The 13,658-nt window shown below is 50.9% G+C and overlaps 1 protein-coding gene across 1 annotated transcript in view; it reads right to left on the reverse strand.

Moving 5' to 3' along the window:
* The window catches only part of LOC149344773 (uncharacterized), a 109,771-nt gene extending 96,354 nt beyond the window's left edge, over positions 1–13,417 (reverse strand). The window contains exons 1-2 of the mRNA XM_089547300.1: positions 13,295–13,417; positions 12,812–13,098 (exon numbers count right to left, since the gene is read on the reverse strand). Coding sequence (XP_089403426.1) covers positions 12,812–13,098; positions 13,295–13,417 — 410 coding nt within the window. The remainder of the gene's footprint in view (positions 1–12,811; positions 13,099–13,294) is intronic.
* Between the last annotated feature and the right edge of the window lie 241 nt (positions 13,418–13,658).

Below are 13,658 nucleotides of genomic sequence, written 5' to 3' on the forward strand. Positions count from 1 at the left end.
CCGCACGGGGGCGCCGGTACAGTGGTGTCTAAACTAAGTGCGACATTGCCCCTCCCCTCTGGAAAGGCATCCACTCGATGCCTGAAAGTGAGGGGGAGCCACGTTTGGGCGTTGACAGAGTCCCAGGCACTGAACGTGGTGAGTTGTTCTAGCGGGCATGGTATGGCTTGAGTCTTGCGACGTGCACAATTTCGGATGTCGGCGGGTGTCTGGAAGAACAAACACTTCCTTGCGGGCGCACTTCATACGAAACGTCGCTCAGTTTGCGGAGTACCTCGTAGGGGCCGAAGTAACGGCGCAAAAGCTTCTCGGAGCGACCGCGCAGACGGATGGGGCTCCAAACCCACACACTTGATCGCCAGGCTGGAAAATGACTTCGCGATGACGAAGGTTATAGCGGTGAGCATCGACTTCTTTCAGCACGCAGGTTCGTTGCCGAGCCAGCCGGCAGGCAGCCTCTGCATGGCGAACGCATGCATCAGCGTCGGCAACGGATGGGTGCACAATATCGGGCAACAACATCGTGTCCAACATAGTCACGACTTCACGACCGTGTACCAAACGAAATGGCGTGAACCCCGTCGTCTCTTCAAGGGCAGTATTGTAGGCAAACGTGACCTACGGAAGTATTTCGTCCCAGTTCTTATGGCCATCGTCGACGTACATAGAGATCATATCACCGATAGTCTTATTGAGGCGCTCGGTTAGGCCGTTGGTTTGAGTATGGTAAGCTGTGGTCTTACGATGACTTGTGCCACTGAGCCGCATAACTTCCTCAGTAAGCGTGGACGTGAACGCTGTGCCTCGGTCACTTAGAACAACATAAGGGGCGCCATGGCGGAGGACTATGCTGATGATGAAAAAGTCAGCAATTTCAGCAGCAGTGCCGCGGGGAAGGGCTTTCGTTTCACAATACCGGGTGAGGTAGTCCGTGGCAACCACAATATACCGGTTACCCAATGATGACGTGGGAAATGGGCTTAGTAAGTCCATGCCGATTTGGTTGAAAGGAATTATCGGCGGAGCAATGGGTTGGAGCAAGCCAGCCGGCTTGAAAGGTGGTTTCTTCCGACGTTGACACTTGCGGCAAGTGCGTACATAACGCTTGACAGCCGCAGAAAGTCTGGGCCAGTAATAACGGTGACGAACTCGTGCCATCGTTCGAGAAAATCCGAGGTGGCCGGAAGGAAGCTCGTCGTGGCATGCCTGCAAAACGTCAGTGCGGGGCGCCGTTGGTACCACGAGCAGGTAGCCAGAGTCCGTCGGGTCGTAATTTCGTTTGTACAGGACGCCATCTCGCAAGCAAAACGACGACAAGCCACGCGCGAATAGACGAGGCGGTAATGAGGCGGTACCCTCAAGATAATCGATGAGTGGCCGCAATTCCGCGTCGTCCCTCTGTTGTTGAGCGAGGGTGGACGTGGTCAGAGCACCAATAAATAGAGGGTCATCATCCAGGTCATCAGAGCTGGACGGGATAGGAGCACGGGACAAGCATTCTGCATCGCTGTGTTTGTTGCCCGACTTGTAGACAACTGTTATATCAAATTCTTGCAAGCGAAGGCTCCAACGTGCTAGCCGGCCCGAGGGGTCTAAGATTCGCGAGCCAACACCGTCAGTGGTGGTCACTCACGACCCGAAACGGGCGACCATACAAGTAGGGCCGGAACTTCGTTATCGCCCACACAACAGCTAGGCACTCCTTTTCAGTGGTTGAGTAATTGGCCTCGGACCGAGACAGCGTGCGGCTGCCGTAAGCAATCAATCGCTCAACACCATCTTGCCACTGGACGAGGACTGCACCGAGGCCAATCTTACTGCCATCGGTGTGAAGTTCTGTGTCCGCCTCCTCGTCAGAATAGGCAAGAATGGGCGTTGTTTGTAGGCGTTTGCGGAGCTTTTCGAAGGTGTCCTGCTGTTCGCGTACCCAGACGAAAGGCTGATAGTCTTTTGTCAGCCGTGTGAGAGGCTCAGCCAGCCTGGAGAAGTCTTGCACGAAGCGTCTGTAACATGCGCAGAGGCCAAGAAACCGGCGCACAGCCCGCTTATCAGTGGGAGTCGGGAACGCAGCTACAGCGGCCGTCTTGTCGGGGTCGGGGCTGACGCCCTCAAGTGTCACAACATGGCCCAAAAACTTCAGCCGTTGGTACGCGAAGTGGCATTTTTCGGGTTTTAGAGACAGACTGGCTGATCGGATTGCCGTCAATACTGCACTCAAGCATTTGAGATGTTCTTCGTAGGTCGCAGCGAAAATAACCACGTTCATCAACTTCGATCTGCCAGTACCCACTGCGTAGATCAAGAGAGGAAAAGTACCGGGCATGACGCAGGCGATCGAACGAGTCATCAGTTCGGGGCAAGGGATAAACGTCCTTTTTAGTAATCTTGTTGAGGCGACGATAGTCGACGCAGAATCGGGGAGTGCCATCCTTCTTGGCGACCAGCACAACGGGCATAGCTCACGGGATTGTTGACGGCTGGATAACCTCGTCGCGGAGCATTTCCTCAACCTGCCTGCGAATCACTTCCCGTTCTTTCGCAGACAGTCGATAGGAGTGGTGTTGTATAGGCCTCTCGCCTTCATCCACTACAATGCGGTGTTTAGCGACCGATGTTTGCCGAACTTTAGAAGTGGTCGCAAAGCAGTCACGAAAAGAGTCGAGGATCATGTGGAGGCGGTGTTTCTGATCGGCGGTTAGGTCGGGGTTCACGTCAGTCATAACGGGGGCGTCAGACGTCGATGCATGGGTATCGTTGAGGGACAAGGCGCAGTGGGAAACTAAGTCACTAATTTCATCGAAATAGGCTATGGCTGTTGCTTGCGGCAAGTGGCGGTATTTAGCGTGGTAACAAAAAGCTGCGTTCGCATTCCGCGGAGGGAAGTAACACCCCGCGCAACGCAGACTTGTTCACTCAGCAGGAACGAGAGGTTACCTTCCGCAACCCCGTGAGGCGTGCGTGGGTTGGAGCATTCCACCATAATAAAAAAACTGGAGCGTGGTGGTAGCGCGACATTGTCATCACACACGCGAAAAACAGGCCTTTCGGGCTCGCTGCTGTCGGCTATGGCACACTGAGGTGAGAACGTCACAAGTTCGCGGAGGTTGATTATCGCACCGTGTTCCCGAAGAAAATCAAACCCGAGGATGAGGTCCTTCGAGCAATGAGCCAACACAGCGAAGCAGGCAGTGAAGGTGATACCACGAATCTCCATTCTAGCGGTGCAGACTCCAAGCGGTGTCACCAGATGGCCTCCAGCTGTCCGGATGTGCGTTCCAGGCCAAGGTGTCAGGACTTTCCTCAGGACAAGCGCCAGACCACGACTCATGACGGAGAAATCGGCGCCGGTATCTACGAGAGCAGTCACGCGGTGGCCATCAACGATGACCGGGATTTCAGACGAAGCTTGGTCACCTTCAGAAAAACGCTGTGTGGGGAGGTCGGACTAGGGGATTGTTCTCGCGGTCGAGTTGGGGCGTCAAGCGGAGGCGTCTCTGTTCGTCGAAAAGTCGCCGGACTTAAGGGTCGTTCAGATTGTCCAATTTAGGCGTCAAGCGAAAGCGTCTCTGGGCGTCGAAAGGTCGTCGCGGCGTGGGGTCGGAGGTCGGGTCGCATGCTAACGTCGGTGAGCGGAGGATGTTCGTCATTATGTCCGGTGACGGCGGCCCTACCTCCGGGGGTCGCCGTCCTCCGTTTTCCCGTCGCGGGCTGGAGGACTGCCGGACGTAGGACTGGCGGGCTGGTGAAGAAAACCGTCGAGGCGACGGTGACCTGGACTGACGTTGGGCAGTGGGTGCAGGTGGGACGTTGGCCGCTAGGTACTGATCGATCTCGCGGGGTCGTTCACCATAGCGTGGCAGGGGTGCGTCTGGCGAAAAGCCGCGCAGGCCAATCCGGCGGTAAGGGCAGTGACGACGGATGTGGCCTGCTTCGCCGCCGTGGAAGCACAGGGGCCTGTTGTTCGGCGTGCGGCACATGTTTGCCTTCGTGACGGGTGGGCGGTCGTCTGGCAGCGCTGTCGTATACGGGAATCGGTGGGACGGCGCGGTAGGGGCAGGGGAGTAGAACGCCGGCGGTGGTGGCGCAGGACTTCGCAATGCCTCGCTGTATGTCAGCACATAGAGCGCTGGTGGTTAGGGAGGTGGAATGAGCTGCACCGTGCGGCGTATCCCGTCACGGACAGCATCCAAGATGGCGGTGACACTAGGAGGCTGCTCCACAGAGCGAAGCTTCTGCAGCTCTTCGCGAACGATGCTCTTGATGAGCTCTCGGAGGGAGGTGTTCTCATCCCCGGGCGTCGGCATGTGGCACTCCACAGCAGTGATGTTTGATGGACGGCCGTAGTGCGCAAGCCGCTGTTGCAAGGCGCGCTCCATGCCTGCCGCTTCCTTTGCAAAATCAGCGACTGTAGCCGGGGGATCGCGCACGAGCCCAGCGAACAATTGCTCCTTCACTCCCCGCATCAAATGGCGCACCTTCTTGGCTTCCGACATCGAAGGATCAGCGCGGTTGAAAAGCCGGGTCATGTCCTCCACGAACATCGCCACGTTCTCGTTTGGCTGCTGCGCTCTCGATTGCAGGGCCAATTCAGCACGCTCCCTCCGTTCGTTGCTGCTGAACGTACCCAGCAACTGCCGCCGGAAGTCTTGCCAGGTGTGGATGGCGGACTCGTGGTTTTCGAACCACGTCTTGGCGGCGTCCTGGAGGGCAAAGCAGACGTTCCGAAGCTTACGGACCTCGTCCCACAGATTAAATTCAGCTACTCTGTCATACCCGTCCAACCAGTCCTCCACATCCTCGAACTTGTCACCATGAAACGACGCGGGCGTCCGAGGCGTATGAAGAAGCAGCGGTGGCGAACTCACAGATTGCTGGAAGGTCTGGCTGGCCACCGTAGAGGTCATCGTGCGGGATGGCGCGGTGAGGGGATTGTACTTGGGGGCTAAGCCTTTCAAGCGGCGGCTTGACTTGTGGACAGGTGTCCTGTCCAGGGGGTGTGACGGAGCGCTGGAGGTTCCTGGGACCTCTTCGTACATGGATCGTACCCAGCAGCTGCACCAAAATGTCACGGACGCTGGTAGAACGTTCTATCCCTGGCAGAACAGTACCTGGCCAGCACACTGGGCAGAGCGCAGCCGGCCGACCCTAGCACCGAGCAGAAGAGGACGAAGTCCGGCACGCGACAAAGGTCGAAGTCAGACCGCATGGCGGCGCCGGTAGAGTGGTGTCTAAACTAAGTGCGGCAATATGTATTTTGAATCGGAATGTGAGGCCGCGAGAGCAATCGCGACCTCTTCTGCTTGTGTTGCACTGCGGGCTCTGAAAGTGAGGCTATTAACTGTGTTGCTGTTGTGAACTACCGCGGCAGTGTACCATCCCCCGCGGTCAGGGCCGGAGGCATCCACGTAGTATAAACCTGTTTTTTTGCCATAATGTCGGGCTAGCGCTTCCGCTCGTGCCAGGCGCCGACCATTATGGTCTTCGTATGACATGTTGGCTGGAAGCGGCCGCACGTGGAGGGCACGTCTCCACAGTTCTGAGATGTGAAACCTGTCTGCCATTGGAGGGGTGTGTTGGATATGGAGTCGAGCAAGAAGGCGGCGACGCGACTCCGTTAGCGACACGCGCGTGTACTGGTTTGTAAGGTGCGCCTCCCAGAGCTCCCGGAAAGCATTCATCACCCCAAGGGCCATAAGCCGGCTGTTTGAAGTAGTGATGGGGCGGTCAAGGTCACGTTTAACAATTTTGCGAAGGATGACCTCAAGGGCGTCCTCCTCTTGTTTCCATAGGTGGAGGTAAGGTGTCGAATAGAGAATTCGACTATTTACGAAGCCGTTTGCTAGCCTCAAGGCATCCTTACTTCGTAAACCTCCGCGTTTGTTAGAAACCCGGCGGACCATGCGGCCCACCTGGTCCCCCACCTTACGGAGTTTGGCCAATGTAGTGTCTGGCTGCCTGCGTTTGTGGATGTAGAGTCCGAATACCCGTATCTCATCACTTTCGCGTTTGGGACCACTCTCAAGAGAAAGAGATATTTTAGTTGTGCACTTCTGTGAGGGGTGGAGGTGCACAAATTCCGATTTTTGTGGGGAACATTGAAGACCGCAGCAGCAGGTGTAGCGGTCTACTATCGTCGCCGCTGTTTGCAAGCTGGTTTCAATGTCCCCTATGCTGCCCTGCATGGCCCACAGAGTGATGTCATCGGTGTACAGGGCGTGCTGCACGCCGGCGACACCACTCAGCTGGGCCCGCAGGTGCATCATGGCCAGATTGAATAGCAGCAGGGAAAGTGCAGCGCCTTGGGGGTTTCCCCGCGTGCCGAATAGGTAAGGACCATGCTCTCTATCTTGTATTCGAATGTAGGATCGAAGATCCATTAAAAATTGGCTTATGTGGTCGGAATGTGTTAAAGGCCACAGTCGGTCTGCCTTAGGTTAGTGAGTATGATCTCATGTGTTACATTGTCAAATTCCACTTTGAGATCCAAGGCGAGTACTACCCGGTCATTATGGGGGCATTCGAGGGGGTCAAGGACTTACCGATTCTGTTGCAGGAGGAAATCCGGTGCGGATCTGAGCGGGCGGAATCCGAACATGGTGCTCGCAGACATGTTTGTGTTCAAGATATGTAGATAACCGATCCCGCCCCATCGTCTCTATTAGCTTGCCCACACAGGAGGTGAGAGAGATGGGGCGGAGGTTATCTGTGTCAATTCTTTTGCCAGCTTTATTAATAAAAGCGACCAAAGCCGTTTTCCATTCGATTGGCAGGGGGGTGTCCCCGCGCCAAATCGCATTGATGTATTCCAGGAGGGACTGGTATGCCAAGTCGGGCAGGTTCGTCGAAAAGCTTGACGGTGACCTTATCCCTTCCTGGCGCAGTGCCCCCTTTCATTTTGGCGAGAAGGGCGCGCAGATCATGGAGCAGGAAAGGTTGATCCATCTCCATGTTCTCTCTGCCTGCATAAGAGTACGCAGATCCACGGGGGTCATGGGCTGTACACAGATACTGGTCCCGCAGTTTCGGTGCCAGTTGAGTCGTGTTGCCATGGAAATCGTGCATGGCTCGCTGCATATGTTTTTGTGTTTCGGTTCATGTTTGCATTGGGTCGATAAGGGCTCGAAAGAGACTACACGTGTTTTGGCTGGACATTTCTCGCGCGTCATTGTTGCATCTATCCACCCAGTTGAAGTCGGCGAGTTAGGCCGCGTACTCTGCCGCTTTATGGGTAAGCTCGGCAATTTGAGCGTTAAGCTTTCTATTGTGTTTCTGGTGTCGCCAATGGCGGATGAGGCTGCGACGGGCTTCCAAGGGGTGTGGTAGGTGGTTATCCACGTCCGTGACCGCCTCCGAGAGCTGAATGTGTGTTTCATGCGACGAAAGGTGTGTCAGCAGCTGTTGAGGCCATGATGGGTAGACTTGCTCGGAAATGGGTGTATTATCAAGTGAGTCAAAATTTTGCCTGAATTTCGTCCAATCTGGGATACGGGCTAGTGTTCTGGGACGCTTGAGGGGGCGTGTGCGTAGTGTAGTATTAAGGATGTAGTGGCCGCTACCGAGGGCCTCCTCTGTGTGGAGCCAGTCTGCGTGTCGTATGTTGCCAGTGAAGGTTAAGTCCGGGCATGTATCCCGTGTCACGGAGTTTGCTAGCCGTGTTGGGTGGACGCGGTCCGTGTGGAGAGTGAGGCCCAACGTGGACGCAAGCTCCGCCAGTCTACGTCCGTGCGACTCCTACTTGCGATACCCCCACAGCTGACTGGGAGCGTTAGAGTCGCCCCCAATCAGCAGGGAATCGCGACCCGCTACTCTTAACGCGCGGCTAAAGAGGTCCGCAAAAGTCACTCGCTTGAGTTTGGGAGAGCTGTACACGTTGAGTATGTGCAACGGCGGATCCCTGCGGCGGAGTGGTAATATAGTCACCATTACATAGCAATACTCGAGCTGAAGGTCGAGATCCACTACGTTGGCTGTGTAGGCTTTGTGAACGAGAAGACAAGACGTGGGATTCTGTTAAAACGTTGTGTAATTTGAAAGTCTGTCGCCGAGGCCTGGCTCCTGGAGGACAACCACGGCTGGTAGGGACTCGAAGGTTTCAAGGTAGAGGTGGAAATTGGCCCGCTTAGTGCGGTCTTTAAAGCCTCAGACGGTTGAATTTTCAAGGACGGGATAAGACCCTAATGGACCCCGTCCGACGGAGGAGGCGGGGATTGTCTAAGATGTGCCGGGGACGGCAGATTTGACCTTGGTCAAGATCTGGTCCATGGCGGTCTCGATCATAGATCGCAGTTTCAACCTTTCGAATCAAATCAATTTAGTTAGCATTTCTTTCAATACAGAAATAAATGCAGGGATAAGAACAAAAAGCTGCTTCTCGAGCAGCTTGACAACGGTTCTTACCCCTTGTTTTCTCTTGACAACGGATAACAGCAGAAATAATACAAAGCTGCGATTAAAATTGTACGAAGATAAGAGCATGCAGTATACATAGAAATTGTAAACACAAAATATAATAGTAAACACAAAAGACATAATATACATAGTAATTCCAAACACAAAATGCCGCATATTAGTAAAAAGTAATAATACCGGTTCAATGTAACTGATAGACATGGATTCAATACGACGAATACTAATACTTAATCACCAATATTTTTCACACTCAAGAACATCTAACGGCGAAATTGGCATACGGCTATACAGGACTAAAAACATTTCCTGCTACATTTGCAGGAAATTTGCAACATTTGCAAGCACAGACCACAGTTTTACCGCACACAGCTGTAATGCAGCCACCATTGAAAATACGTGCACAAAAGGCTGCAATAATTAAACAAGATTTCAAAACATTGACGTTACCTCCCTAAATTGTAAGTGAACAAACGCTTAAGGTGTTGTTTCGATAGTGTGTGGATGTCCGTGTTTGAATTATGATAGTTGTTAAGAAAAGTAGGCATAATGTATTGTAGTCTGTTCGGACCATGATTCGTGCGGGAAAACGGCACCAACCATACTTCTCTTGTTCTTATATTGCACGGTACCTAGCGTGGTTTTGTTAAATTGCATAACCGTAGAAAAGGCATCCGATTAAATTTCAGGGAATATTTGTATTTTAATAGGGCATTCAGCTCGTACATATGTGTCACAGGAACAACACCGAGTAAGGGGAACCGGTCACTTGTGTGAGCGTCGTATGGAACATCTGCTATGTGACGGAGAGCTCTTTTTTGTAAAAGGAGTTTGTTGATGTTCGTTAGTGATGTAGTTTCCCATACAAGATTACAATAGTTTAGGTGAGGATTGAAAATAGCATTATAAAGTAGCAGCTTTATTTTGAGTGGAAGAACTTATTGTCTAAATCGGCAAAGTATCCCGCAAGCCCTGGCCAGACATTTAATCACACAGTCTACATGGATATCCCAAATCAAGTTCTCGTGAAAGGTGACACCGAGCGTTTTCACTTCTTTTGTTATCTCTATCTTCTCAGATCCTAAATAGAGATTAAGATAACGGTCAACAAATTTTTGTGATGGCGAGAAAATGACAGCTTTTGTTTTTGTATTGTTTATTGCTAAAGAATTAATTTTGCTCCATTCTGACAATTTATTCAGGGTAATATATCCTAATTTCTCCAGTTCCGTCGTATCGTCACACTGATTGAAAAATCTCGTGTCATCTGCATAAATGACCAAAGAGGCTACTGGGGATACCCGTGTTATATCATTAATGTATATATTGAAGAGTACCGGTCCGAGGACACTGCCCTGTGGTACTCCGCATGTTATGCTTCGTAATGTGGACTGCTCTTCTCCGATAGAAACGCATTGTTTTCTGTTTTCTAAATAAGATCTTAGGAGAGCAAGGACAATGCCACGAAAACCGTAGTGCTCTAATTTAGCGAACAGAGTTTGATGATTAATTCTGTCGAAAGCCTTTGAAAAGTCAACGTAAACACCTAATGTTATTTTTCTTTCTTCGAATCCTTTGATAATGAAATCTTTTTGGGTTAGAAGAGCCAGTTCCGTAGACATATTTTGGCGGAAACCAAACTGGCGCTCCGACAAAACATTATGCTTATTACAAAATGACATAATCCTTTTACAGATGACTTTTTCAAATCCCTTTAAGATAACTGGCAGCACCGAAACTGGGCGGTAGTACGAAAGCTCATTTTTGCTTCCAGATTTGTACAGGACAGTCACTTTAGCCCTCTGCATGTTGACTGGAAAGACACCAGTGGCTATACAAACATTGAAAATATGGGCAATAACGTCTTCCAGGAGGTCGACAACAAACTTAATAAGCCTGATTTCCAGCCCGTCTATATCTCGTGCTTTGCAGTTTTTGCAGGACATAAGAACTGAGTGAGTTTCCTGTGGTGTAATAGGTTAAAAAAAAAGCAGAGTTTGCATTAGGTGCATCTAAAAAAAGCTTTGCATTTTCATTATAGTTGCTATTTGCAAGAGTTGTGAAGTATTCATTAAAATGAGATGCTAATTGCGTACCAGTTAATTGCTGATCGTTGATTGTGATTTGCAGACTATCATTCCGTTTTGTACCTGGTTTCAATAAATGATTTATTTCACGCCATATGAGGTCACTGCGGCCAGATGCCTCATTAAAAACATGTTCGTAGTAATCTTTCTTAGATTTCCGCAAGAACTTCGTCAATTTATTTCTGTATTTTTTAAAAGCAGAAAAGTCTGCGGGATTTCTAGTTTTCACGAAATGAAAGTACATTTCATCTTTTTCGCGTATCATTTCGAGGCACTCATCTGTGAGCCATGGCTTGCGATTTTTTTTTGAACTCTTTACTCTTTTCACATGAAAACAACTATCGTAAACATTCTTAAGGACAGTCATAAACGTGTCATATGCTAGATTTCCATCTGTACATTCATATACAGAGGTCCAGTTTGTGCATTCCACCCGACTTCGAAAAAGATTGAGAGTTTTCAGGTTAATATTTCGTGTAAGAAAAGACACTGGGGGATTGGCACAGTTTTTCAAAACACCATTTTGTTTGCAGATCAGAAAAATTGGCAAATCATCACTTATCTATGCAGCAACGACACCTGATTTGGCGCACTCCGTTGTTTTGTTTGTGATAAGCAAGTCAAGACTTTCAGAACAGGAGGTGATGCGAGTGGGTTCTGTTATGACGTACTGCAGTGAACGGAATCTAGAAGTGTTTGAAACTCATGGGAGCTGGAAGTATCTTCAAGCAAATTTATGTTACAGTCGCCACCAATAATGAGATTCAATTGATTGGAACATGTAAAGCTTAATAACTTATCTAGAAACGTGAAAAAGAGGTCAGGTTTACCGTCCGGTGGGTGGTATATAACGGAAAAAACAGTGTTTTGGCTTTGTAGTGTTAATATTTCATAATCAGCTGTCATGGCAGAGAATTCGGAGAGCATATTGCAAGTAAGGCGGTTGGAGACAAGTTGCAATACGCCGCCACCTCGGCGTCGGCATCAGTTTAAGTAGAAGCTGTTGAAGCCATCCATGCTAAGTACGTCTTCTTGTGAAGTGTACCAGGTTTCTGTTACCATGATGATGTCAAATTTGAAACTAGAGCTGTTAAAGAAAGCTGTCAGTTCGTCATTCTTATTTTTTGCAAACTGCGCATTGCAGTGCAAAAAACTAAGATAGCCATTTTTGTTTGGTAGTCTGACATCGCGTGTTGCGGTCATCGCGAAAATCGGTAAGATAAGCTAGCACAATTGAGGGTGGCACTTCAAGATATCTTTGCTAAGTCAGCTTCGCATGTGATTGGGACGATAGTGGAAGTTTGTTTTCCGCGCAAAAATCTTTCCGCCCTTCGACCAGGCAAATTTCCAGCCCATTTCCTTTTTTTTTTCCTACAGCTTCTCCGAGCAGTTTTTTCAGTTGCGGGCACAGGTGCTCATTTACAAACACTGATTGGATAGGGGAAAATCCCAAGTCTTCAGTCGTGAACCTCGTCTCTTTTTTTTTTTTTTTTTTTGTCTTCTCGACAACCGCATCCCGTTTTTCTCTCCGGTTGAAAGCCACAACAATTTAGAGGTTAAGCGCTCCTCCATCGCGGAGATGGCTCTCACGAGGGCAGGCGAGATCTCCGCGCCGCTCTCCATTGCGTCCGAGTTCTGCGGGCTCGGAGCGGCGGACGCCAATTTTGATTCTAAATTGTGAATTTTGTTGAGCAAAAGCTCGTTCTGTGCCCGGAGCACGTCGATCTGTTTTTATTGCGAAAGCAATAATACTTGCACTTTCACGCCGTTGCGTGCCGCGGCCGGTGACCACCATCGACCTTCATTTGACCTTGATTGCATTACATTGGATTAGATTGGATTGGATTGTATTGGACTGGATTGGATTGAATTAGATTAGATTAGATTAGATTAGATTAGATTAGATTAGATTAGATTAGATTAGATTAGATTAGATTAGATTAGATTGGATTGGATTGGATAGGAGTGGATTGGATTGGAGTGGATTTTATTGGATTGGATTGGAGTGGAGTGGATTGCATTGGATGGGATGTGATTGGATTGGATTGGTTTGGATTGCATGGGATTGGATTACATTGCATTGAATTGGATTGGATTGTATAACCGATGCATCACCACAAGTCTAACCACAAGCACCACCACCAGCTACACTACAAGCTGTACCGTGGCGTACATACGGATATTGCTTTCGCAATTAGCGGGCTTAACCAAGCTAAGCCTACAGATTTTTTTTTCTATTCCGCGTCGAGTGCGGAGACGGTAACTAGGGAGGACGGGGCATGGGAGGAGGAGGAGGCGATACCAGCCCAGCTGCTCACCTGTTGTTTGCCGTGTTGAGACGCTGATGCCCGGGCGCCGGCAGCACCATTTGTCTTGAGGGCCAGTCGCCAGCGTCCCTGCCGCTGGGCGGTGGAGGTGGGGACGCAGTCTTGTTCCCGGGCGGTGACTTCGCCGAGGATGAAGATGATGACGTTTTGTCGTCGATGCCGTCAGCCCCACGCGGCGTTCCGCCACCGGCTCCTGAATTTGGATGAATTGGCTTCCTGCCAGGTCGTTGTTTTCCTGGGAGCTCTGGGCGCCTAGCCTTGGGGCCGGCCACCTTGAGCTGCCGGAATTTCCCCGTGCAGTCCCGGGAGTTGGTGGCGTGGGCTTGACTCATGCGGTGTCTTCACCCCGTCGACGGTCGGCACCGCTTTGCCACACAGACCACACTTTTGATCCGGGCAGGGGCGTGTGTCCGCTCGGTGGCCCACAGTGCCGCACTGCACGCAGGCCGGGATCGTTTTCTTATCTGCACGTACAAGGGTGACTTCTGAGTAGTAGTGAACGTATCGCGGCACCACTTTGTCCACGAAGGTGAGTGCCGCGACGTCTGAGCTGCCATGCTTGTGGATATCGGCAAGCTCTCCAGCACACCACTGCATCTTGTTTTGGAGGGACTCACTGGTCTCGTGCTTGGCCACGGTGATGACGCCGCGGCACATGTCACCAGTGAGTTTCAACTGGCTGTACATGGAGAGCCGGCCCTTCGGTGTTGTGAGTTCGAAGTCCCGCAGTAGCTTGTATGCGACGTGCGGCTCTCAGGGGCCTGCCACGATCACGTTTTGCTCCCATTTGTGGAGCAGGCTGAGCGATGCTGCGGCCTTGGCGCCCAGGTAGGCCGCG

Source organism: Amblyomma mixtum, chromosome 5 (assembly GCF_055824585.1).
Source record: "Amblyomma mixtum isolate Tamu chromosome 5, ASM5582458v1, whole genome shotgun sequence".
NCBI lineage: Eukaryota > Metazoa > Arthropoda > Arachnida > Ixodida > Ixodidae > Amblyomma > Amblyomma mixtum.